At 38.8% G+C, this 27,311-nt stretch overlaps 1 protein-coding gene across 31 annotated transcripts in view; it reads left to right on the forward strand.

Annotated features, from left to right (window-relative positions):
* Positions 1-27,311, forward strand: part of BBX (BBX high mobility group box domain containing) — a 285,277-nt gene that overhangs the window by 188,671 nt on the left and 69,295 nt on the right. For all 31 annotated transcript variants that reach the window (XM_089330703.1, XM_089330702.1, XM_051819091.3 and 28 more), the window contains 2 exons: positions 9,198-9,393; positions 13,777-13,844. In XM_089330703.1, coding sequence (XP_089186829.1) covers positions 9,198-9,393; positions 13,777-13,844 — 264 coding nt within the window. The remainder of the gene's footprint in view (positions 1-9,197; positions 9,394-13,776; positions 13,845-27,311) is intronic.

Genomic DNA, 27,311 nt, shown 5'->3' on the forward strand with positions numbered 1-27,311 from the left:
GCTCTCTAGTACCCTTAAAATACAATTTTATCTTACCTACTTTAAATGTCTGAGGACTAAGAGGATTTGTATAAATATGGCAAGAATGGTAGTGGTAAAAAGTGAGTCCTACTGGAAGAATCTGCCTGTGCTGAGAGTGAGAGTGGGTGCTACATGGGGTTAGATCAAGAAAAGCTTTATAAAGGAGGTAGTGTAGGATTCAGAAAGATAAGGATAAAAGCAGCTGTGGGAAAATGAGATCAATTTCAGGAACCAAAATGTTTGTTTTACCTAGAGCCTAGGTTATGTATGGGAGAGTAACAGGAAATGTTATAAAGATAAATAAGGCAAAAATCATGAGAGGCTTCCCTAAAACGTTGAACCTTTGGTTGCATGCAAATTAAAGCCATAGAATTAAATGCAGGAAAACACAACCTGAAAGTAAACTGTACTGGACCCTTATTCAGTAAATGTCGCTATCTGTAACTGTCAGTAGCAAAGATTATCATTGCCACCAGCCCATGGAGTATTTATTGATTACTTCTACCTCCATATTTCTTCATGACAAAATTAATCTATTTTTGACTATTTATTTGCAACTGGGATAATTTTTGTAAGGACCATTCATTCCTTTATTTTGGTTTCATCAGAAATGAACTCTTCTCCAAAAATAATATATTCTCCATTTCTCAGGTATTATAATGTGGAGAATTTTTAACTGTTACGAGTCATGCTTACTAGATAGAATTGGTGTTCTTATGAGCAAGCTGTAGTACTTTGCATACTGTTAAAGTGGCACCTCATTTATCCTGCAGCCTTGAGAAACAGTTGCTACACATGAGTGATTTCCAGATGGATGAAATTTTATTGTTCCTTTTAAAAATCAATTTTTTAATTTTACATATTTAATCCTGGAAATTTATTTAAAACTTGACCTACTTCCTTATTTAAAATATTCATATCATTTGAGTTTGTTTGAAGACTTTAAATCATTATTTCTAAACAGGGATAATTTGATAGTCTGTAATTCAATGAGACTTTTATGAATAGCTGAGTTATATTTGAATTTGGGTCCACCCAAATTCTCCTCTATCACCTCTTTTGTCTGTCTCAGATGTAATGACTTATACTCTCTGTGGGGCTTCCTAAGTGTGATTCATTTAGGAGTCTACCACGTTGGGGGGATGTGGGTAGCAAAACCAGACATTTAGATTTCTTGTTTAACAATATTTCTTTTTTCTGAAGCCTTTGCCATTCTTATGTCCCAGATATCAGGACTTTCTTAGTGTATTTTTAAAAATTCAGATGTTTTATTTTTAAAAGATGATAAAGTTTTAAATATTGCTTTATTCTAGACAGAATTATTTTACAAACCTTTAATTATCTTCAGAATAATTTCATGAATTATATTTTATTTTCTAAAAGTTAAAAATGAGAACACTGAGGCTCAGAAAAGCTAAGTGACTCATCTAAGAAGTTGAAGGTGGTGTGGTAGTAGAGTCAGGTCTCAAACCTGATCTTCTTTCCCAGGCTTTTTGAGATTTCCACATCTGTAAAATGGCAATAAAGATGTCTGCCTTCAAAGGGTCAATAGAAGATGCAAGTAAGGAGATGCATATGTAACCGTTATCCAAAGTTTTAAGCTCTACAAATGTTAGGTGTCAGAGTTATTCCAGATAAACAACTTTGTTTCTATTTAGTACTGCTCTATATCACAATTATTTTCTATTTTTATTATGAACAGTTAATAAGCTAAAGGGTTATTAAAATGAGAAGCTTCTGAACTGCAAAGGGAAGAAAAGGAACAGGCAGCTGACAGAATGAGAAAAAAAATATTTGCAAACTATGCAACTGATAAGTGACTAATATCCAGAATCTATAAAGACTTCAGAAACTCAACAATAGCAAAACAAATAATCCAGTTAGGAAATGGGCAAGGTGCCAGTGCTGTGGCATAGTAGATAAAGCTGCTGCTTGCAGCACCAGCATGCCATATGAGCTCCAGTTTGAGTCATGGCTGCTCCACTTCTGATCCAGCTCCCTGCTAGTGTTCCTGGGCAAGCCCAAATGCTTGAACCCCTGCTCTCATGGGAGACATGGATAAAACTCCTGGCTCCTGGCTTTGGATCAGCCTTGCTCTGGCTGTTGTAGCCATTTGGGGAGTGAACCATCTGATGGAAGACCTCTCTCTCTCTTTCTCTCTCTCATTTTCTCTCTCCCTCTCATTCTAACTTTCAAATAAATAATTTTTAAAAATAATTATTAAAAAAAGAAATGGAGGGGCCAGCACCATGGCACACTAGGTTAATCCTCTGCCTGCGGTGCTGGCATCCCATATGGGCACTGGTTCTAGTCCCTGTTGCTCCTCTTCCAGTCCAGCACTCTGCTGTGTCCTGAGAAAGCAGTAGAGGTTGGCCCAAGTGCTTGGGCCCCTGCACCCACATGGGAGACCCAGAAAAAGCACCTGGCTCCTTGCTTCAGATGGGCACAGCTCCGGCCATTGCAGCCATTTGGGGCGTGAACCAGTGGAAGGAAGACCTTTCTTTCTGTCTCTCTCTCTGTCTGTAACTCTACCTGTCAAATAAATAAATAAAATATTAAAAAAAAAAAAAGAAATGGAGAAAGGACTTGAAAAGGCATTTTCCAAAGGATGAAATTCAGTTGGTCAACTGACACATGAGAAAAATGCTCTGGGTCACTAGCCATAGGGGAAATGCAAATCAGACGCACAGTGAGGTTTTACCTCACCCTAGTTAGAATGGCTGTCATACAGAAATCAAAAAAAAAAAAAAAATGCTGGAGAGGATATGGGAGAAAAGGCACCCTAATCCACTGTTGGTGAGAATGTAAACTAGTTACAGCCATTGTGGATGACAGTATGGAGATTCTGAAATTTGAAAAGAATATATCTGAAATCTGAAAATAGATCTACCATATGACCCAACCATCTCATTCTTCTTGGGAATTTACCCAAACCAAATGAAATCAGCATATTAAAGAGTTTTCTGTACCCCCATGTTTATTGCAGTTCATTACACAATAGCTAAGATATATTAATCCTGATGCCTATCAACAGATATATATATATATACATATATACACACACATAATAACATTTATATGTTAAACTACTCAGTCATGAAAAGAATGAAATCCTTTCTTTTGCAACAAGATGGATGCAACTGGAAACCATTATACTTAATGGAATAAGCCAGTCTCTAAAAGACAAATAGCATGTTTCCATGATCTGTGGTAACTAAGAGTACAAAAAAAAGTAAGGTATATGAGTGAAATTGACATTTTGAGAATTGATTAATGTTTACAGTTGTCTCTACTGTTGAGGATCAGTGTTTGTTTTTTTTTTTTCTCCTTACTATTTATTGAATTCTTTATTTAGTGGAGGGTTAAGCTTATGATTATAAAATAAACTGAAGTATGACACTGTTAAAAAAAAGAATTAATGATCATTCAAAAAGACATGGGAAAAAGTTAGCTTTGCACCATTGGAAAAATTTGAAAATTCATTCTGTAAACAATTTTGGAAGCAGAAAGTTCAGAGTGTTTAAGGAAATTATTAAACCTATGTGAACATAATTTTAAGAAAATGTAAGGATTTTATAATTCAAATTAGTTAACATGAATCTTTGTCTTTTATACATTTCCAGAAAGTAGTTGTTTACTAGTTTTCTCATCTAGATCCTTGTCTATTTTTTAAAAATGAAGAAAATTGTACTTTTAAAGAAATTCTTAAATTTTTACTTTTTAAATTAATAAACTGACTTTTTGCGTAATTACCCAAAATAAGCACTAAAATCATATTTTTAAAATTATATGTAAAAAGCTGTTGTCAGGTTAAAAATCATCACGCTCATAGCCCATTTAAGTAGCCATATCTATAGACAACTGCCTTGCTTTCAGTTTTTTTCTTGATGACTTTCCACAATAAAACAACCAGACACATATTCAGCCATGGTCACATAGTCAAGCCACATTTTCAAGTGAGTTGTTTCTGGTGGAGTTGTTTTATCATAAACATTGTGCAGATTTATATATAACTTATTCAGTCAAAACCATAAATTTAGTTCAATGTTCTGTCACATGAAACATCCTAAATAATTTTCCTCCCTATTAGAAACAGATAGCAAGAATAACTTAGATCACATAGTTCTTCAAGTCATGTTATCTTCATGATAATTTTAAAATTTTTGTGAAGGAAAGGTCTTCAAACTAAGGAAGTACAGATTAGTGCTACTTCTCAAGTCTCTCCCTGTCCTCTTCTGCCCTTGTAGAATGTTATTGCTGCTGCTTATGGGAAGTGAGACAGCTGGCTCAGAATATATTAAGGGTTCATTTAGCCCCCTGCAGAGTATATGCTTATAAAATAAAATATGTGCTAAATATTTAGTTCACTGTAGAGAATATGCTTATAAAATGAAATGTGTTAAAGATTTAGCTCCCTGTAGAGTATACGCTTATAAAATGAAATGTGTTAAATATTTAGCTTCCTTTGAGTATATGCTTATAAAATAAAGTGTGTGTTAAAGAGCACCCAGTGGAATATATTCTTATAAAATTAGTGTTGAATCACTGTTAAAAATCAGATAGTTTCCTGTAGCATCTCTTTTCACGATTATGGTAGATTTTATTTTGTGGTAATATTTCCCAGTTGTTTTTCTTTATATACACATTTTCCAAGCCCCCTATTACTGGGTCACATTTGGATTGCCATGTCTCTTTCAGTCTGCTGAGAAACCTAGACTGTAATAATAGCTAGAAATGCAGGTGGGCTTTTAGATACTACCCCATCCCCATTAAAAATAAACAATTGGAGATCAGCTGGTAAATATATCTTTCATGAATATTAAGGTGCTTTTCAGATCAGATTTACATTTTTGTAAATGATCTACAAAGTATTTAATGTTGAGACTACTCCCTTTTTTTTTAAGTTTTATTTATTTATTTGAAAGGTAGCATTACAGAGTGAGGGAGAAACAGAGAAGAAGGTCTTGCATCAGCTGGTTCACTCCCCAGATGGCTATAATGGCCAGAGCTGGGCTGATCTGAAGCCAGGAGCTTCTTCCGGGTCTCTCACATGGGTGTAGGGACCCAAGCACTTGGGCCATATTCTATTGCTTTCCTAAGACATAAGCAGAGAGCTGGATCAAAAGAGCAGCAGCCAGGACAAATATTGGTGCCCATATAGGATGCTGCTGCTATAGGAAGAGGCTTAGCCTACTATGCCACAGCACCAGCCCCAAGACCCCCATTTTTAATATAATAGATGTCTTTTGTTACATAATACAATTACCATATATGGAGGTGGCAAAATAGTGTGAATGGATATGTATTTAATGCCAATACCAAATAACAATACTATCAGACACTGAACTGATACATTGTTACCATTGCTGATGAAACATGGGGATGACTGGGGCACAAGAGAGCCAGCATTTATTGAGCACCTTGTATGAGTCAGGAAGTGTGTCTGACTATCCACTTTACTGGAAATTTGCAGTAGGAAATTGGAGGCCATGGGGCTGGTGCTGTGGCATAGCAGGTAAAGCCGTTGCCTGCAGTGCTGGAATCTCATATGGGCGCTGGTTTGAGTCCCAGCAGCTCCACTTCTGATCCAGCTCTCTGTTGTGGCCTAGGAAAGCAGAAGATGGCCCAGGTCCTTGGGCCCCTGCACCTGGAAGAAGCTCCTGGCTCCTGGCTTCTATCGATGCAACTTTGGTCATTGCAGACAAATGGGGAGTGAACCAGTGGATGGAAGACCCCTCTCTCTCTCTCTGCCTCTCCTCTATTTGTGTAACTCTGACTTTCAAATAAATAAGATAAATCTTTTAAAAAAAAGAATAAGAAAGAAATTGGAGGCCATGAGGTGAATTTTCATTTCAGCAGAATTTTTAAAAATCAGTATTTAATATGAATTTAGTAGTTTTCTAGTCATCTTTCATTGAAGTCTTAAAACCAGTAGCCTGTGATTGACTTCCTCCTCCATCTCTAACATGGACAACCTAAATCTGGATATGGTGGGACCTGCCTCTCTGGCCTTTTCAATCTCATGATGGTGGATTTTGCCCAGGTGGTTGGACTTCATGCTAATAGTTGCACACAGCTATGTCTGTCAGCCTATACACAAAATCTATGCTCATTTTCCCTTATTCAGCTTTCTCTTTCCTAGTAATCTCATCAGTACAGGTGACTAGGCCTGTGTCAAACGCCCAGTCCCCAGGACCCATAGACCCCCTCCCTCACATCCTGGGGCTGTTTTCTGCCTCGCCTCGCCTCTTAGTGCTCATGCACTGCTTGTATTCGCCTGTGTGCTTTGACGTCTCCATGTAAGCTTTTAAACCAGGACTATATGCTACTGTTCTCTCTCTCTCTCTCTCTCTTTCTCTCTCTCTCTCTCTCTCTCTCTCACATTATTAACCCTTATGCCTATTGTATGCTTCATTGAACTAAAACATATCGTCATGATATTGAATGTTTACCTTGAGTTTGAGAATCTAATGATTAATATTGAATTACAGCTACAGAGTTTTGGCCCTCAGAGTAAACACTCAATTATCATTTTCCACAACAGTGTACATATTCCAGGTCTTTGTCTTGCCCTCTGTTATCTCATTCATAGGTTGCATCCATTTTTATATACCTGTTGCAGAACCATTTTTCATGTCTGAGTCAAGAGGAGGGCTTAAAGAAATAATATGTTTGGTGTTGTTCAGGGTGGACTGTAAGCGATGTGAAGGTAGAGACTTCTCTACTCCATACTCTTCTCTCTCCCCAGTATCTCAGTGTCTGTGATTTCTTAGTGTTCACAAAGTACTTGAGATGCGGTTTTGAGGCCTCCGTGCCAGAGAAAGAAAGATGATTGAGGTGTGGTGATTGTCACTGCTTTACTTTGTCTTCAGCACCAGTTACCAATTATGAATTAGTTGAAGCTGGCGTTTATTAGTGTCATCAGTGTTTTAAAAATAGTTGATGCTGGTACGAATGCATTCGTTAGGATGACAGTATTATTGCCATTATACTTACTGATCTTCACTGAAGCAAATTACCAAATGATTCTTAGCAGAAGATAGAACGTCTTGCTGAGAAACAGCATATCCAGCAGATCAACCCAGGGAGGATGGAAGGCAGCACTGAAGAGAGGGAACTTTGTTTCTCATGACAAATATGTTAATCAATTTGTTTGAAAGTCTTTTGTCACTTTATAGAGCGGTGACCTTTGTCCAAGTGACTGTTCATCTCACAAACCCAGCCCATGTGCCTTTTACTGGGACACAATAATGATGCATGTGTCTGCTACTTTCATTTCTGCCTCACCCAGCCATTCATCACTTTCCCCTCCAGACAACAGGCAAGGCTATTTGTCTGCCTCAGCTTAATATGTAAATCCCCCACGCACATGAATGCACTGTGGCAGTGTATCTCTTCTGTCACAGTTGATACCTCCAAACACGTTTTCCACTATGTGATGGTAAATTCTAGTTTGTCTCTGGCCTTGAATCCCAGTTTCATTATTTTGCTGAGATAGGTGAACTATATCCTATAATTTTTTATGCTTACCTTTCGTTTACATACGTGTCTAAGTGTCAGTAGGTAGGTTTATTTACATCTTACATGTCAAAAATAAAAATATTCATAAAATTAGAGTTAATGTGACTTTGGAATAATTCTAGACAATTAGCTATTAACATGCATTATCTAAATTATAATTTTCATTTATGTGTTTTAAATTGAAATGGTGGAAAGAAATTAATCTAAGTTACATATGTGAAATCTTCAAAAAGTTCACAGAAAATACATGTTGTGGAAAAATTATTGATTTCAAGTTTTTTTTTTCCACAAAAATAAACTTCTAGTTCCATTTTTCATGAAGTTTTTGAAGTGCTCTTGTACTATTTAAACCAAGTTTAAAAGGGATGCTTTTGTTTCTTATTGGGTTAAATTTTAAAAAATATTTTGAGTCACTATTTTAAAAGGCAAGCCTTTGGAATAGAATGATTATATTAATAAAATATTGAGCAATAATAGCATATAAAAGTTGAAGAATACATGGAAAATACATTTTTTCAGGAATAAATAGCAATAAAAATATTTGTTATTCTCGTCAAAGGGGAAACAGAGTTGGCAGAAAGTAACAGGAAAAAGCCACAGAAAAAGAAAGGAGAAGGAAATATGTCATCAGTGAAGGTTGAAACCAAGTAAAACATGAAGTTTGTGGTGGATTAATTGTACTCTCACACATCAGAGCTCTTGGAGCTCATTCATGTATCTGATCATGTGCAGTTATTACAGAACTTTGGACATTGGCAGGTACAGTTATACTTTATAGATGGAGAAATTAAAGCTGAGAAAGCTTAAGAAACCTGCCTAATCTTCACAACCAGCTGAAGCAGACATGCATTTTGAGCCAAGATTGTCATAAATCTGCATCTAATGCACATTCCTCTAAGTGACCTTGTGTCTTCCAGTTGCTGGAAAGAGCCTATCATGTTGCCCTTTCTGCCACCTGTGATCCTGACTCCTTTAACCAATAATCGTGTAATTTGCTCTCTAAGTTTGCTTGCATCTGTCAAACTACTAGTATATCAAAGCACAAAATAATTTTTTTTCATATTTATTAATTAAATTAAGCAGTGAGTAGAATCTGTTCATTGGCCCTGGTGTTGAGTCACACTTTGTACTGTGTATCTGAAGCTTACTTTGAAGTAGTGGTTGCACTCTGCAACACTGTTTATCCTGGGCATTTGGAGCTGTTATCCTCAGTTCATGCAGTCTAAGGTTGAGGCCCAAGTAGGTTGCTTTCTCTGACTTTAGTGACCATCCCCTATGTAGAAATGCTGGGATTTGAACTCTGCTTGTTCTCTTTTCTGGTTACTTAGCTCTTTTCATTGCAAACAACAACTCTTCTCCTCCAAAGCCAGGCAGTTCCTTGGTTACTTAAAAAAAAAAAGAAGTGAGAATTAAAAGATACAAAGTGTGCAGCCTCTGTACCCTCCTCCCACCAATGGGGTTTCTAATAGATCAATGTCAGGTCCTGTCTCTAGAGGCCTGTGCTAGGATTGCCACTTCTCTGCAAGGAAAACCACAGAAGTCATGGAAAGTGCTTTCCTTACTCATTATGTAAATGGGGCAATGGGGTGAAGCATATTAGAACTTTTTCAGTCTATATGTTAATGAAAGCCTGCTGTTTGTTGTGTTATTTATAGTATAAAGATGCATTTATGAAAGCAAATCCTGGCTACAAATGGTGTCCTACCACAAACAAGCCTGTGAAGTCTCCAACACCCACTGTCAATCCACGAAAAAAACTCTGGGCCTTCCCATCTGACTCGTCAAGAGATTTGCCAAGCCCCAAGAAAGCCAAGACTGAAGAAATGCCTCAGCTTAACTTTGGAATGGCCGGTAAGTTTAGACACGGTTTCTGCCCATTTGCCTAGGATGGGGTGATGCATTTAGGTAGTATTTTTTTTTTAAATAATAGAAACAGGAGCAAAATTTATGACCAGTATGAAGCAGTGGCAAATATGTAGCATATCTTAATGAATTGGAACATATATAAATAGAATTACGTATAATTAAAGGAAGGAGATACAGACTGAATGGTGGAATCATTATAAGGGTATTATTTGATTCTTGACATTGACAGTTTGGAAAAACAGACAGTAATTTGGATGTTGTTAGGAGCTTATGAAATTCTATAATGTTAACAAAATAGCTTACTATTAAGCTGTGCCAGTAGGAACATTAGTTATCATGGATACTTAAAAAGCCACAATTATGTAGATCATCTGTGTATTTGAAACACTGAGGTCACCGAATGAACAACTTCATCACTAGTCTGAGATGAATCTGACAGCTGTGCCTTAGAATTCCCATCCTGTTCCCCCTTCCTACCCTCATTCCTGTGTAAGCCAGACAAGTTTAAAATTCCAAATGGTCCCATGTGTCATGAGACCTTTAATACTCTTTGGGTGGTAAGGAATGCTATTGTATTACCATGGAATAAAGTATTTATTTTCACCACACAAATGGCTGTTTTTCCTGACTGCTACAAATGCGGCAATCAGAAAAGGAACTTTCCAGGATGAGTTTGGGAAGATTGGGCAGGGTGAAGAGGTGAAGTTGTGTGGAGCTGTAAGGTTCTATTTCAGTGTTGTAAGCAAATTTTCTTCAGAGTACTAAACCATCCTCAGTATGGAAAGTTTGGGAAAGAAGGTTGAACAACATTGTGATGCCACATTTTTTTTAAATAGCTGGCAGACATAATGATACTTAAATAGTTCAGTGTGTTTTTCATGGTATAAAAAGTCTGTGGCATGCTCGGTATAAATGCTTTATGCTTTTAAAAGGTGAGTCTCACATTAATGGTAGCATTATGGGAAACAAAGTCTTCAGGTCCTTGTTATGTATGTGTTTGTAGCATCATTCTATGTGAGCTCCCAAAGCAATACTTTTACCTACAATTCTCAAAACATGGAGATCTGTCCTTGTTTAGGTATCATTTTAAACAATTTTAGCTTCCACTTGTTATTAGTCTTAGCTCTCTAGACTTCCCAGGTTGTACTATTTGGAGTATTTTCTAAAAGATTTTATTATCAAGACCAAAAAGGGGGTGTGGTGGACTGGCTTGTAATCAAATCACTTAGTATCCAGTGTTTTTGTTTTTTTTTTTTTTTTTTTCCATTTCTAAATCTAGATCAGTATATGTGGGTATGTGGGACTTTTTTTTTTGTATATCTGCTCTTCACAAACCAGACAGAAACTGTAGGTAAACCACAGAAAGCTATGAAAACTGTATTTTTGGAGCATTGTTTCTGATACTTTATTAATCAGTCTTTTACCTATAAAGTGAAAGTGGAAACTGGATTCCAACCAGGATATTTACAATAAAGTTTTTTTTTTAAGATTTTATTTATTTGAGAGGTAGAGATACAGACCATCCACTGGTTCACTTCCTAAATGGCTGCAATGGCCAGAGCTGGGCCGATCTGAAGCCAGCAGCCAGGAATTTCTTTCAGGTCTCCCTTGTAGGTGCAGGGGCCCAGGCACTTGGGCCACCTTCTACCACTTTCCCAAGCTATAGCAGAGAACTGGATCAAAGAGGAGCAGCCAGGACACAAATCGGCACCCATTTGGGATGCCAGCGATGTAGGTGGAGGCTTAGCCTACTACACCAAAGCAGTGGCCCCTTACAATCAGCTTTTAAAAGCCCACTCTTTGGGCCGGCGCCGCGGCTCACTAGGCTAATCCTCCACCTAGCGGCGCCGGCACACCGGGTTCTAGTCCCGGTTGGGGCGCCGGATTCTGTCCCGGTTGCCCCTCTTCCAGGCCAGCCCTCTGCTGTGGCCAGGGAGTGCAGTGGAGGATGGCCCAGGTGCTTGGGCCCTGCACCCCATGGGAGACCAGGAAAAGCACCTGGCTCCTGGCTCCTGCCATCGGATCAGCGCGGTGCGCCGGCCGCGGCGGCCATTGGAGGGTGAACCAACGGCAAAGGAAGACCTTTCTCTCTGTCTCTCTCTCTCTCGCTATCCACTCTGCCTGTCAAAAAAAAAAAAAAAAAAAAAAAAAAAAAAGGCAGCCCACTCTTTAAGGCAAAGTACAAGAAAGAAGGAATATACCCCAGTCAGAGTTATCTCATTAGATAATCAAGGATCAGAGCTTTGGTTAAATTTGTATATAATGGATAACAGTGGTCTGATATTTCTAATTATGGCCCTTTCCAATAAGATGAAAGTGAATGAGTTTGCCTGTAATTAAAACCTAGTGCTTAGCTATCTGGATTTGGGGATCATGAAGGGCTTTTAAAGGCCAATTTAAATTTTCTTTGACATGAAATTTCTTTTGCTTTGCCCAATACCCCTCGTGACTTGATGTTTTGTAATTTTGAATCACCTATGTGATTTTCAATCAATGAAAGGAAAACTGTAATATAAGCCCTCCTGGAAAGTGTGCTATTTATGTGAATATATTTTTTATAATTCTAAAAACATTGGGGCCGGCACTGTGGTGCAGTGGGTTAAGACCTTGGCCTGAAGTGTTGGCATCCCATTTGGGCGCTGGTTCTATTCCCAGCTGCTCCTCTTCTGATCCAGCTCTCTGCTATGGCCTGGGAAATCAGCAGAAGATGGCCCAAGTCCTTGGGCCCCTGCACCCACGTGAGAGACCTGGAAGAAGCTCCTGGCTCCTGGCTTTGGATCTGCACAGTGGCCATCTGGGGAGTGAACCAGTGGATGGAAGACCTCTCCCTCTGTCTCTACCTCTCTCTCTTTAACTCTGTCTTTCAAATAAATAAATAAAACATTATATAACTATAAATTAATATAAAAGCTGATGGTAAGTTTTTGGCTGAGGTTTTAGGATCTATGCAGCAAACTTCTTGCAAAATCACATTGATAGATAACTTACCATGTAATGGGGCTTCCTGTTTTACTTTGTAACTTGAATTAGCGTATTCTTATCTTTCAAATGCTGTCATCCAACCCATCCCTTAGGATAACAGCCACAAAATATTCTCAAATACCAAACTAAATTTGTCCTTTCTACTAAATTCACGTCCCTCTTTTGAGTTTTAAATAAATTTAAGTATCTATTTTAGCAGCCACAGTAGTTCTTAAGCTGAACATTTAAAGTTGGAATATTAAACCAATAATAAATATCTTCATTTCATTCCATAAGCCAGTGTTGCTGTATATTTTGTATGTGTTTCTGTGTCACTGCTTCCCATTATTGAGCTGTTTCTTAAATAATGGATCATTTGGCAACAAATTTGTCCCTCTAACAACTCTAGCTTTTTTCTACTTCAGAATTTTTTTACTTCTTAAAGAAAATGTATCTAAAATATTAAAAATGGCTTCCAGGACAGGTTGTATACACAGATATACTTAGAGGCATAACCTTTAACCAAAAGAAACAAAAAAATAAACAACTGAATGTCTATGAACATATAACTTATCTTCATTTTCAATCATAGAGAGATTTCTAAAATACACATTTATTGAGGACCTGTGTGTACTATGAGAGGCAGTGAGTTGGCATTTTCACATATGTTCTTTCATTGCATTTCTGAGTTTTAGTTCATTTAAGATAATCTTGGAGGATGTTGGTTTCTAATCTAATCCTATCTTTGTTTAGATACAACTTGGGTCATGGATCTATCAGTTTACTATTTTTATTTTGCCTTTCTGTTTCTGTTGATTATTGAAAGAATGGAAACAGAAACCTTTGATAACAAAAATTATTAATTTTAAATTTTTAAGGCTTTTTGAGCAAAAACCTGGCTACTCTTAAGATTCAAAAAGTCAAAAATCATCAGTTAATTTAAACTTGTTTTGAAACTGTTGGTGGACAGTTATTTGAAAAAAGCCCAGTAGTTTAGAGACCCATTTGGTAAATTTTTCTGTGTTCTTCAGCCTGTTTTTTTTTTTTTTTTTTTTTTGCAATGCAGGAATAACAGTCTCAGACTTCTTGAAAGACAAGCATAAGCACTCTTTTTTTTTTTTTTTTTAAATCCTATTTACACTCCCATGTAGTAAGGAAAGAAGTCTCCCATTAGGAGATAATCATGCTATAAACAGCTGTGGTATTTGAGAAAGTTCTGTGTTGGAATGGCAGGACAACAGTAGAATTTAATAGGCACGTGTGTGCCAGGTTACTGTTTTATAAAGAGTGTAAAAGGTTATATGTGGTTTTGTTGGATTTCTGATTGCTCGAGTATTCTTTTTTACGGTTTATGGATTGTATGGCCTTTATGCTTATACATTGATGGTTTGTTTTCACCTTATTTAGATCCTACTCAAATGGGAGGTCTGAGCATGCTGCTGTTAGCTGGAGAACATGCTCTTGGCACACCAGAGGTAAGCCAGCGCCCACCCCCTCCACTCAGCACATGCTGGAGTTTGAGAACACAGCCATTTGTATGCTGTTCACATTGTGATCTCTGCAGTATCACTATTTACAGCTCATGAACAAACTTTACTATAATTGTTCTCATTAAGATCTGTCGGTGCATCTGGTGCATTGAGGGTGACAGAAGTGGTGTAAATAAAAGCAAGAGGACACAAACACATTCAGATTCTGAGGTTCCATGGGAACATACGGATAAGAAATGCCGTGTATAGAGAGGTATGCGTTGTCAGCCACTTGGGATAGCTGTATTGCCTATCAGAGTACCAGTTCCAGTACTGTCTACTCAACTTCTGATCAGACTTCTTGCTAATGCATCCTGGAAGACAGGAGATGATGGCCCAAATGCTTAGCGCCTGCCACCCACATCGGTGACCTGGATGGCAGTTCCAGGCTTCTGGCTTTGGCCTAGCCTAACCCTGGCTATGCAGGCATTTGGAGAATTAACCAGCAGATGGAGGATTATTCTCCCCTCCTTCTCTCTCTTTCACACACACACACACACACACACACACATTCTCCTTGCTTTCACTGTCCTTCTTTTTCAAGTAAGTGAAAGCAAACATTAAAAAAAGAAATTCAGTGTGCAGATAATTGGCATTAACCATGACTGTGTCATGAGTCTGTAAGTGAGGTCCTGTGATAATGCATCTACTGCCTTTGTGATGTTCTCATTTAGATTCACTAGTGGAAAGCTGATAGTTTAAAAATAAAAAAAGGGAAACCTGTTGGTGTCTTTAGTCTCCTATTTCCAAACTCCTGTTTGAAATCCAGGAAACATGGCATTACAAGATTGTTTTATTCTTTAAAATGAAAAGGACCTAGGCCCTTATGACCTCAGTTTCATTGTCTGGTTACTGGACCGCTTTTGCTAAATGCTTTCGTATATGATTTTGATGGGCAGGTAGTGGCAGTTAACCAACATAGTTTACATTTGTGGGATTCCTCTATTTTCCAGGCCCAATTAACAGAGGCCAGTCAAATTAACCTGCAGCTCATGTTATTTTACTCACTTAGTTTCTTAAGATGGAAATTTTCTAACTCCAACTAGCAGAGCCCTTAAAGGAAAAAGAGCAGTTATCTGAATTTTATTGCAGATTTTTTTTTTAACTTTTGTTTCAAAGTTGTAAGTATGCCATACAGATTGCCGGGGAAGCCTGTTCAGCTTCAGGTGCTATTTACATTATATAAGGCTTTTATTAGTTACAGTTTATATTTGCAATCCTAGTTACTCACTGTATATTCACTTTAAGTTTATTTTGATTGTGTTCAATTCAGTGTAGCAAAAAATGTACCAGTTGGTATACTGGTGGTTATTTACATTGTGCTAATCTATAACTGAAAAATGTGTCACTTTGTGCCTTTGCCTACTTGTTATTCAACTTGTTTGTACTTCTTAACACAATGGCTTTGTCAGACATTGTTTCACTTTCTAACACATGGCTGCTAGCTCATGGCAATTCACACTATCCGTTGCTTAGGTGTAGAGTATGCCAAACATGTTCCAAAAGTGAATGTTGCATTAATAATGCACACTTGACCTTTCCACTAAGTCTGACTCATACTCTTTCCAAGAGTGTGTTGTATTGGGAAAATCAGCATCATCTTTCCTAACAGATTAGAATTTGGCAGTGTTTTAGTCCCAACACCTTTTAACATTCTTTTTAACTTTCAAATACTCATAGAAACAAATCAAGGTCTGCAGAACTTAGGCATGTTAGTCAAAGTAAAAGATACATTCCACCACCACCACTTTGCTTACAGTTTTGCCTTTTAGGTTTTTTTCAGTGAGAAGTTCTCCCACTCTCTTTCAAAAAGGCAGAGTTCTGACACAAGCAATTAAAACAGTGTGGAGGTAGACCAATGTTTAAAGAACTCTTAAAAGAGAGAGAGATCGCTAACTGACTTAAAGAAGTGACCCTTACGGAAGAAAGAAATCTATGCTCAGAAGGTGGCAGTGTTAGGTCTTTAGGAACCATTTCTGAGAACCCATCTGTCTTTATATCCCCTACCTCTCATCTCAGGAATACGTAGGTAATTATTGGAAACAATTTGAAGTATATTGAAACAATAAAGCAGTGAAAGTTATATGAAATAATGCTCTATGTAAATACTATTTGATATCTGTGAGAGTTTATCTCATAGATAACTGTAGACTTCACTTAACACTTGAGATATCTGTGTAAAGTCTTATTCCAGATAAGTGGACATGGTCATAGAATTTCAGACACTTATATCTGTAAGCAGATGAAAATAAGACAAAGAGATTAATGTGTACTTATGTTTTCCTAACAATTAACAGGACAAGGAGACGAGAGAGGCACAGAAATTTCACCTTTCCAACATTTGGAATAATTACTGTGAAGTCTATTGATATTAGAAGGTGTGACCAGTCAAAGTGACATTCTAAAAAATTTCTGCCAGAGAAAAGATCCAGTCATAATGGATACATGCCATGACAGAATTCTTATTCTGCAATATTATTATTCTTTTAAAAAGGATGTATATATTTATTGGAAAGGCAGAATTACAGAGAGAAAGAAGAGACAACAGAGTAATCTTCCACTTGCCAATTCACTCCCCAGATGGCCACAATGACCAGGGTTGGGCCAGGCCAAAGCCAGGAACCAGGAACTTCTTCCTGGTTTCCCACATGGGTACAGGGGCCCAAACACTTGGACCATCCTCTTTGATTTCCCAGGCCACTAGCAGGGAGCTGGACAGAAGTGGAGTTGCCAGGACTGGAACTGGAGCCTACCTGGGGTGCTGGCACTGCAGACTGCAGCTTAACCCACTGCTCCGCAGTGCCAGCTCCAGAAATATTATTCATAAAGAGAGGAGGTTTCCCTGTTCATTTTGCCTGAGACTTAATCTCACAAAAAAAAAAAAAAAAAGTCTGTAGAAGATCATTTTGATTTATGGATTGATTGCTTTGGGTCTTTTATTTTTCATACAAATAATCAACTATGTATTTTCTTTATCCCAAAGTACATTGAAATGCAGAACTATTTTAGATTTTAAAATTCAGTGTGTGTTGGTACAAAATTATTCATTGAGGAAACAAAATTGATGGATTGGGCAAGAGACATAAAGGAGAGGACCCTGACTCAAATGTGGCAAACTAAGTGAATCAGCTGAGCGCCAGTAAAATATAAACATAGAAATCTCATTAGGAAATAAATAATATGCTGTAATTACATAGCCATCGATAACACTGCTTTCTCTATCCTTTACTGCTATGGGGTTAAGTCAGAAATCTAAAAGCTGTTTAATCAATCAAATATGTGTCAGATGAATATGGACTGGCAGGGAGCTACAGAGGAGGTGAAAACCAGTCTCAATGTCCAGAGATTTGAATGGATGTCTTTTTTTTTTTTAAAGGAACCTGAAACAAAAAAATATACTATAACTGATAATGTTTTCATCACCCACAAACTCTAGGAAGAATTGAAGTGAAGGCAGTTAGTTATCAGGGAATTACTTAAAGAAGAAAATACAACGAATAAAGTGGAAAAACTTTATCTGAATTACTAGCCATCATCTCCAGGACAAAATATTATCTGTTACACTTGTTACTTACTTTAGTAAAAATGTGAATCTAAATTATATTTGTAAGATGAAGGCAGGGAGGTAACAATTGAGAAGATGTGGAAGGAACAGGTACTCAGCATATAATGTATAGAAAGCCTTGGATTAATCTTGAAAAGATGGCATTTAGTGTTAAACCTAAGTGAACAACAGAAAGTCATCTTGGCTGCAACAGAAGGAGGCTAATTGGGGGACATGGAAAATTAGAAGTTAGGCAGAGTAGTCAGGCTGATAACAAGCTTTAAAAGCATCAATTTCTATTAGGTGAATGACTATGGGAAGCTATAGTTTCAGATGAATGGCAAGTACTTTAGGCTTTGGGTCTGTGATTTTAGAATGCCTGGCTCTCTTGTGGAATCAACAAATAACAGTGGGAAAGTTCTGACTGAGCTATTTTTTGTTTGCCCTCTATCCTAGGAAATAGAGTTAATAATAATACCTGCTTGCTTCTAACTCCCAGACTACTATGAACATTAATTAAATAAAACCTGTAAGGCATTTTTAATTCTCTTGCAAAGAATTCTTGCAGGTATATTAGCATTATTACCATAAGTTATTCTAGGCGTTTCATACTCGAAAGCTTCAATTATATCAGGCATTACTCCCACAGGCTGTAATGTGCTTTAGCAGCACGTGCACTCGTACACACACACACACACACACACACACTGACTTCCTTGTCCATTGAAACCTTGTAGGAAATTACAGTTATAATTTATTCTCTTTGTTGCAAGGTGCTCAAGAAGGGAACGACTTTTTCATACCTGGAGAAATCAATACTGAAAATATAGCTTCAGCGAAGTAGCTGAGTTAGCTTCACAGTTAGTGGAGAAGATGTCAGCAGATAATGGCACACCTCCTTTAAGACCATTAAAGGGCATGTTGTGTAATTGCACAGGCAGAACTGCATACCATCTTTTCCTGCACTTGATCATTTGGAAAGTATTTGTACGTGCCTTCTGTGTACAAGGCATGTCAGGAAACAAATAAGACACAAGTATATGCCCATGCAGCTGATTCTGTCTTAAGATTCCAGTTTTTAGAGATCTTAACTCCTGTAAGTGAACTTAAAGCTTCAAGAAGAATCTCTGATTTTCACTTGTTGACTATTATCTGCCATTTAAAAATTTTAGATCACATGTATCTAAATTTCTATATGAGTGAAATTTAAAAATAATTTTTATATATTAAATATGTATTTTTAATTTATTTGAATGATAGAGTTACAGACAGAGAAGGGGGGAGAGATTGTCCATCTGCTGATTCACTCCTCAAATGGTGGCAATAGCGGGGGCCATGCCAGGCCAAAGCCATGAACCCAGAGCTTCTGGGTCTCCCGCATGTGTGCAAGGGCCCAAGCACCTGGGCCATCCTCTGCTGCTTTCCTTGGTATGTTACCAGGGAGCTGGATCAGAAGTAGAGCAGCTGGATCTTAGACCAGCACTGATATGGGATGCTGGCGTGACAGGTGGCGGCTTTTCCCTCTACACCACAACGATGGCCCCTGTTTTGTTTTATTTGTACTATCGCTCCTTTGCCTTCTCCAGGCAACACTTCATAATTTCTTCAGCTAAGTTAGAATCCTGCTCTTCCTAATCCCTTACAACCCTTACTATCAGTATTATATGTTCTAGCACTTAGATATTTTTAGTTTTATACTTTATTATAAACTCAATGGTCAAGATCTTATTTTAAAAATTTTTTCTTACCGTACTATGTGTAAGTATTATCTCCACAAGATTTTAAGCAAGTTAGAGTCAGGAACAATGACACAATTTAAAGGGTACGAAGCTCCTGTCTTACCTGCAGTATAGTTATTCCAACAACTAACACTTATTGAGCACTGTTTGCATTCAAGGTACTGTTCTTCAGTATTTTGCATAAGAGTAACTCTTAATCCACAGAACAATCCTGTATGTATTACTTACCTTGTAGGTAAGTATTAAACCATTAGGAAAGGAATCAGAGACAGAAAAGGATTAAATTTTTGCTCATGAAAGTGCCACTATGAAGTGTCAGAAGGAGGATGAGCTTCAGTCTTTGTGTAGTACACGGGGGACTCTGTGATGCATTTGTCACCTTCATCAACTCTGCCCACTTTTCTCATGGCATCCGTTGCTGCACCCTGCTGAGATCAGTAACAGCCACCACAGGCATTTTCTATGTGCTTTCTAGGGTAGAGACTGTGCTGAGGGCTTCACACTGATGACTTCATTTCATCCTACCAAGAACCCCATGTGTCACTTTATTGCTGTCCTCATTTCAGAAATGAAGAAACAAGGCTAGAGAGCTGGAAAAACTTCTCCAAGGTGGAGGAAGTCAGGACACTAGTATTTAAACCTACGTATTTTCTGTTAAATGATGAGATAGACAAAACACCGAGATAGAAGACAGTAGGTGGTAATAATACTTATCAAATGATTACACCCACATTTTAAATCCCGGGTTTTAAATTTAAAACATATACAGATTTAGAGAAAATTGAAGATTTTACCTGTCTCTGTCACAATTTTTGACATCAGTAAAATGGCAAAAATTATTTTCCTACCTGTTATATATTGGAGTTCATTTGATAATGCCTCTCTTAGCCTACTATATTTGACTATTTCAAGATACTTAAATCCGCTGAAGTCCAGTCTGCTTGTTCCTAACTCCTACCCCTACCCACATCAAAGCTTTTGTCCCCTTCTCAGTTTTATAGCTTTTCTTTAAGATGGGAGAGGCAGAGAAACGGTGACAGACAGAAAGAACTCCTATCCACTGGTTCACTCTCCAGAGGCCCACAAGAGCTTGGACCAGGCGAGAGCTAAGGCCAGGAGCTGGAAATCTAGCTGGGTCTCCCATGTGGGTGGAGGACCTCAGTCACATAAACCATCACTGCTGCCTCCCAGAGTCTGCACCAGCAGGAAGCTGGAGTCAGGAGCTACAGCCAGGAATTAAACCCAAGCACTATGATGTGGGACATGGGAATCAACATTTAGACTGAATGCCTGCCCCTGGTTTTACAGCATTTAAACACATTTTGTGAGGAAATATACTATATTAAATATAGTATAAATAAATATATATTAAATATGCTATATTAAAAATTACACTGTAAAGAGAAATGGGATCTTTGAGCTTTCTTAGGGGAAATAACTCCCCCTTTTGTATCACTGTTTGCTGCCTGTTTGGACAGAACTGCCCTTCTAGCCTAAGAATCCAGCCTTTTACATCTGTTGGGCTCAAAGCAGAGATAATCGGGTCCTTGCACCCAGCCTGAATGACACCTGCTGTTACGTCCTCAGTGGTTTTCTAGGGTGCACTGATGAGCTCCCATGGATTTCTTGGTCTCTGGGAGATGAAGGGAAGGAGCACTGTGGAAGGGGGCAGGCAGAGAACTGGGATAGAAAGATGAGGATAGAGAACAACAACAACAAAAAAAGAGGCATCCTTCCCAAGAGAAGAGTGTTACTGTTGAGAGAATCTTCAGTATATTATTGCATTCTGTTCTCACAGTGTCCTGTGAAGACGGCAGAGTAGCATTGTTAGCTGCTTTCTCAAATATGGGAACTGGGGCAGAAAGATGCTTTCTTTCTGTCTTAGTTGTCTTAGCTGCTACTGCAGTTGTTTGTAGAGTTGCCTGGAGTCTGTTCTGGACCCCTTATGAGCACTATGCTATGCCACACAGAATGAAACAAGAGGAGAACCTTAGTATGGAGTGAGGTCAGAACTGATGTCTTGAGTTAACAGCAGGTGGTACTTTTCCCTTCACCTCATGACTGGGCATGTATTCCAGTGTGGGGATCACTCAGCTCTGTGGTGCTGTCTGGTTGTACCCTCCATGCAACCCACTGCTCTTTTCAGATGTAGGATGCACTGGTAGCCCAGGATGGTGCTTTGGAACCCAGGGCTCCTTTAGCTTTCAGATGAAATCCTATGCCCTCAACTCTTCTCTTCTCATAAAAGATCTATCCTGTCCCGAGCAAGCTGCCCTCCTCTCAAATGCCCATTTCCAGTGAAAGGGTTCAATTGACCTTAGAAACACTGGCATGATCCCCCCCTTCTCCCTCAACCCTGACATCCTTCCAGACAATTACTGAGGATTGGCGTATCCCTGATTAATGGGGCCCCATGTATCAGCTGACTTACTTCCCTAACCTGCTAATTGACCTCCTGCCTCCATTCACTCCTCAGCCAACGCCATCCTCACACTACTGACAGAATTACTGAACCACACATCTCTCATCATGCTCTTCCTCTGAGTAAAAACCATGGCTGACTCCCCATTTCCTCCAGCCTCGTTTTCAAACTTCAGAACATAGAATTCAGATTTCTCTCAGTCCGATTATCTTCCACTATACTCTTGTACATCTCATGTTTCACCCACATTGGGAAAGCTGCTGGTTCTCAGATACACAAAGTACTTTCTTGCCTCTTCACTTTCCTACCTGCTACACCATTTTCACACTTCTTGTAAGAGCAGTTCTTCCTTCTAGACATATTTCAGACACTGCCTCACTGCCTTCTGTGACAGAATAAAGGCTGGTTCTCTCTTCTCCAGGGGGCCTGTCACATTCCACCATTGTGCACATAGCACTCTTATGTATAGCTGTCCCTTGCACTTGAATTGCAAGCAGCTTAAGGGTCTGGTGCATTATTTTAGTCATCATTTCATTTTTAAGCATGTCCTGGATACAAGTAGAATCTAAGCTTCTTGAAATCAGGGTCCATGTGCTGGCACATATTAAATGCTCATGGAGTATTTATTGCAGGTAATCAATAAAAGTTTGAATTAGCAAGGGTAGGAATCTTAGGCTTAGCTACACAATGCATGTGCCTTTCCAGTTGATCATTGTATTCATCACAGTGCCAGCAATGCGTCACTATGGTCCTGTGCCTTGCAAGGTAGGAATAGATTCTTGATAATACTTAACTTTCCAAGCCACTGAAAGAGCGTAACTGCCTTGATCTTGTTTCAAATCAGGAGACCGGTTCACTTTTCTGTGTCTGTAATTCTCACTATCCGAATTGCTCCTGTGGAAAGAAATAACTACTTTGTCATAATTCTTAATTATACTAATCTTTCCCCTTGCTTGGTTATTGAGAACTATAGCAAAATCAAAGGAAAAATTGAATCTAAGGGAAGTTGACTATGTGATTAGAAAAAAAAAAAAAAAGAGCCCTTTAGTTATTTTCTTTTTTGGGCATAGAGCAGCACCTAGTGGCTTTATAGATTAATTCAGAGACTTTTTCTAGAAACAGCTTCTTGGATTTTTCTTTTCCCTTTATTCAGCCACTGCTTATTTGGTATCTTTTTTTCCCTCTCTAAATTATTTCTTTAATAAACCTGTGTGTTTAGCAATGTTTATGCTAATTTACACACTTTTTTGTTTTATCATATATATATATATTTGCCACATCATTGAACCATTCTTATATTTTGATATTTTACATAGAAATATATCTAACATGTGTCACAACCATTTCTGCCTTCTTAATAAAGAATTTACCTTTTATTTACCTTATCTTGCCAACTTAGAATCATAGTTATAAATATTAATTACTCTGTTGAGTTGAGATTTTTTTTGGTGCTATTTTGATTTATTATAGATAGCCTACAGTGCTTTATGAAACATTTGTGTGTGTTCTTTACAATTTTTCTATCTTCTTCCTCTGCCTAACCTTGCTGCTGGCATTGTTTCTTCCTTTCACAATCCTCTTCCTTTTGCTTGTCTCTACTCCCAGCCCATTCTGATTTGCTGCTTCTATGCTATGCATTGAAGAACCAGGTAAACAACTCAGGTAACTACATAGCGCAGCCAGTTCTTCTTGCTCCTTTGTTTTTGTGTTGTTTCAGAAATACAACACTGAAGATATATGTTAGGTCCACAATGCTTTAAAGTAAGAGTAATTGTATTTTGAGAGAGGACATGGTCCACCAGTGCAAAATAAATTCCATTACTATGTTAGCCATTGGACAGCCTTTGTTGTACTTTCTGGCTGGGTTGTTGGAGATTCTTCATATTCACACAGACAGAGAATCAAGTTAGTCAGCAGATAATCATTATACACCTACTCTGTGTCAAGTTCATGGTGAGCACAACAACATGCCTAGATTTCTTTGATTGCATAGTATAGTAGACAGACCGTATGCAGGATTAGAAATGACTTGACTAATTATGTATATCTGAATTTGCCACTCAAATAGAAAAATTTGAGATAATCCATCCTACAAGTTTGCAAAGTTCATTTAACTTTTCAACTTTGTGATTTTATATGTGGTTGTCACCAAGTAATTGGTAAAGTACACTTTAAAAAAAAATGTTTTCTTAGAGTTAATTGAGCACTAAGCTTTTTTTTTTTTTTTTTTTTTTTTTGACAGACAGAGTTAGACAGTGAGAGAGACAGAGAGACAGAGAGAAAGGTCTTCCTTTTTCCCCATTGGCTCACCCCCCAAATGGCCGCTGCGGCTGGCACACTGCGCCAATCCGAAGCCAGGTGCTTCCTCCTGGTCTCCCATGCGGGTGCAGGGCCCAAGCACTTGAGCCATCCTCCACTGCCTTCCCGGGCCACAGCAGAGAGCTGGACTGGAAGAAGAACAACCAGGACAGAATCTGGCGCCCTAACCGGGACTAGAACTCCAGGGTGCCGGCACCATAGGTGGAGGATTAGCCAAGTGAGCCACAGCGCCGGCTGAGCACTAAGCTTTAAAGCAACTTGCCTCTTCATAAATGGTAACTGTTTCTCATAGGTCATGTATCTAAAATAAGAATATAAGTTAGAGTCTATACAATGTAGCTATCCTAATAGGTAATATATTTAATTCCAATGATCTTTTTTAGATGTCTGTCACATATACTGCCTTTTTTATTAAAGTTTTATAAAAACATTTAATTCTTAACTGGATTTTAAATGAAATTTTTATTTTTTGAAAGATTTATTTATTTATTTGAAAGGCAGAGTTACAGAGAAAAAAAAGAGAGAGAGAGAGCGAAATCCTCCATCCACTGTTTTACTCCCCAAAGGCCACAACAGCCAGGGCTCAGCCAGGCTGAAGACAGGAGCCTTGTGCCGGCGCCGCAGCTCAATAGGCTAATCCTCCGCCTGCGGCGCCAGCACACTGGGTTCTAGTCCCGGTTGGGGCGCCAGATTCTGTCCCGGTTGCCCCTCTTCCAGGCCGGCTCTCTGCTGTGGCCAGGGAGTGCAGTGGAGGATGGCCCAAGTCCTTGGGCTCTGCACCCCATGGGAGACCAGGAGAAGCACCTGGCTCCTGCCATCGGATCAGCGCGATGCGTGGCAGCCATTGGAGGGTGAACCAACGGCAAAGGAAAACCTTTCTCTCTGTCTCTCTCTCTCTCTCACTATCCACTCTGCCTGTCAAAAAAAAAAAAAAAGACAGGAGCCTGGAGCTTCTTCTAGATCTCCCACATGCATGCAGAGGCCTAAGTATTTGGGCCATTTTCTGCTGCTTTTCCAGGCATATTAGCAGGGAGCTGGATGGAAAATGGAGCAGCCAGGACTCAAACCAGTGCCCATATGGAATGCTGGTACTGCAGACGGTGGCATAATCTGCTATGCCACAGTGCCAGCCACTATTATTTTCTGCAATATCTAGGAGCCAAACATGTAAGATTTCTTCATAATCTAAGGAAATTTTGACTTTTAAAACTTATTTGTAAATTATAAAAATACATTTTGTTCATGTATTCTTTCTAAAATGGAATTCCTAATCCTTTGTGGCTACTAATTTCAGGATTTGTTGATTTCTTTTCAGCATGTTTTGTGTCTCCTTGATAGGACATTTGGCACAATAGACCAAAAAGTTAAGTGAAAATAAAAGGGATTCAGGCTTGGCAGTGAAAGCACAGGTGGTAAATTAATTAAAGATACTGTACCTCCTCTATGGTGTTTATCACTGGGAAAAGATGGCCATTACTCTTTAAAATCCAGAGGTGACCATTAAAATTTCAAATGCTTGCTCCTGCCTCATGGCCCGTCACACTATTAGAAACTCAGGCTCAGTGAGAACTATTTAAAGGAGCGTAATCTGGGTGACTGGCAGCTCTTTCCTTGGAACTTAACCATGTAATATAATTACATGCAGCCATTAAAATTACAATGGAAAAGCTTTAATAACACAGAAACATTACTGTTAAGTTTAAAAACAACATTCTATAACTTTAGTATAGAATCTTATTTTCACTAAAAAACTCTTTAAAAATTTTTGCTCCGATATAAACTTACCTTTTAATTCTCCTTTCCTGTGAACCTTTTGAGGCACCTCATATTAACCATGATTATCTTTGGGAAATAACATGATTAGTGATTTTTCTTCTCCATTTTGCTTTCTTCCAGTCAAAATATTTAATTTTTTTTAAGAGAGAGCATGCATTCTCTTTTCTACTGGTTCACTCCTCAGATGCCGACAAGAGCAGAGGCTGGGCTAGGCTGGAAGCCGGGTACTCGAGTACCCAATTATTTGAGCTGTCATCTACTGTTTCCCAAGTTTATTACCAAGAAGCTGGAATCGGGAGCACTGCCAGGACTTGAACTCAGGCACCCCAGTATGGAATTGGAATTTCTTTTTTTTTTTTTTTTTTTTTTTTTTTTTGACAGGCAGAGTGGACAGTGAGAGAGAGAGACAGAGAGAAAGGTCTTCCTTTGCCGTTGGTTCACCTTCCAATGGCTGCCGCGGCAGGCACACCGCGCTGATCCGATGGCAGGAGCCAGGTGCTTCTCCTGGTCTCCCATGCGGGTGCAGGGCCCAAGCACTTGGGCCATCCTCCACTGCACTCCATGGCCACAGCAGAGAGCTGGCCTGGAAGAGGGACAACCGGGACAGAATCCTGCGCCCCGACCAGGACTAGAACCCGGTGTGCCGGCGCCACGAGGCGGAGGATTAGCCTAGTGAGCCGCGGCGCTGGCCTGGAGTGTTTTCTAATTGGTCTTAAGCAGCACCTTAATTGCTAAGCTTAACACCCATCCCTGGTTGTTTTTTTTTTTTTTTTAATTTTTCCAGGTTTTTAATGGTGAACTTGGATTATTTTGTAGTCAGGAAACAAGTTATTTAAAACTATTTTCCTTTTAAAGGAAAGAATTTTTTTCCTCTAGGTTCCTTAATGCCATCTTACAGGAAAGCAGGGAGGGTACACACTGGTGTGAGATTTGGAAGACCTGTTCTCAACTTACATTAGCTAATTCAACAAATACTTGTGGAATATCTACAAAATATCTTGGCAGTACTGGGGATAATGAATTAAGCAAACCTCTGGGAAAAAAGATGTACAATAGACAAATACTGTGGTGACAAGTGCTATCTAAAGAATAAGAGGATTATTGAATGTTGGGGAGGGAAAGTGTCATTTACTTCTGGTCCCAAGTTCTCCAACTTTGAAAAAAAAGATTGGGGCCAGCATTGTGGCGTAGCAGGTAAAGCTGCCTTCTGCATGCCATCATGCCCCAGCTGCTGCACTTCCAATCCAGCTCCCTGATAATTGCGTTGGGAACACCAGTGGAAGAGGGCCCACTTGTTTGGGTTCCTGCCACCCAGATGGGAGACCCGGGTGAAGCTCCTGGCTCCTGGCTTCAGCCTGGCCCAGTGTTGGCCATTGAGGTCATCTAGAGGAATGAACCAATGAATGGAAAATTCTGTGTGTGTGTGTGTGTGTGTGTGTGTATCCCTCTCTCTCTGTAACTCTGACTTTCAAAATAAATAAATCCTAAAGAAGAGACATTTGAATTACAGGTAGCTACCTAAGTGATGATATCACCTAAATGCAGAAGTGGACGGTATTTAGAATGGAGATGAAAGAGGAAACATATATCCCGAGAAGAAAACTTGATTAGAA

This window comes from Oryctolagus cuniculus, chromosome 4 (assembly GCF_051225735.1).
Source record: "Oryctolagus cuniculus isolate XC-2025 breed Fujian yellow rabbit chromosome 4, ASM5122573v1, whole genome shotgun sequence".
Taxonomy (NCBI): Eukaryota; Metazoa; Chordata; class Mammalia; order Lagomorpha; family Leporidae; genus Oryctolagus; species Oryctolagus cuniculus.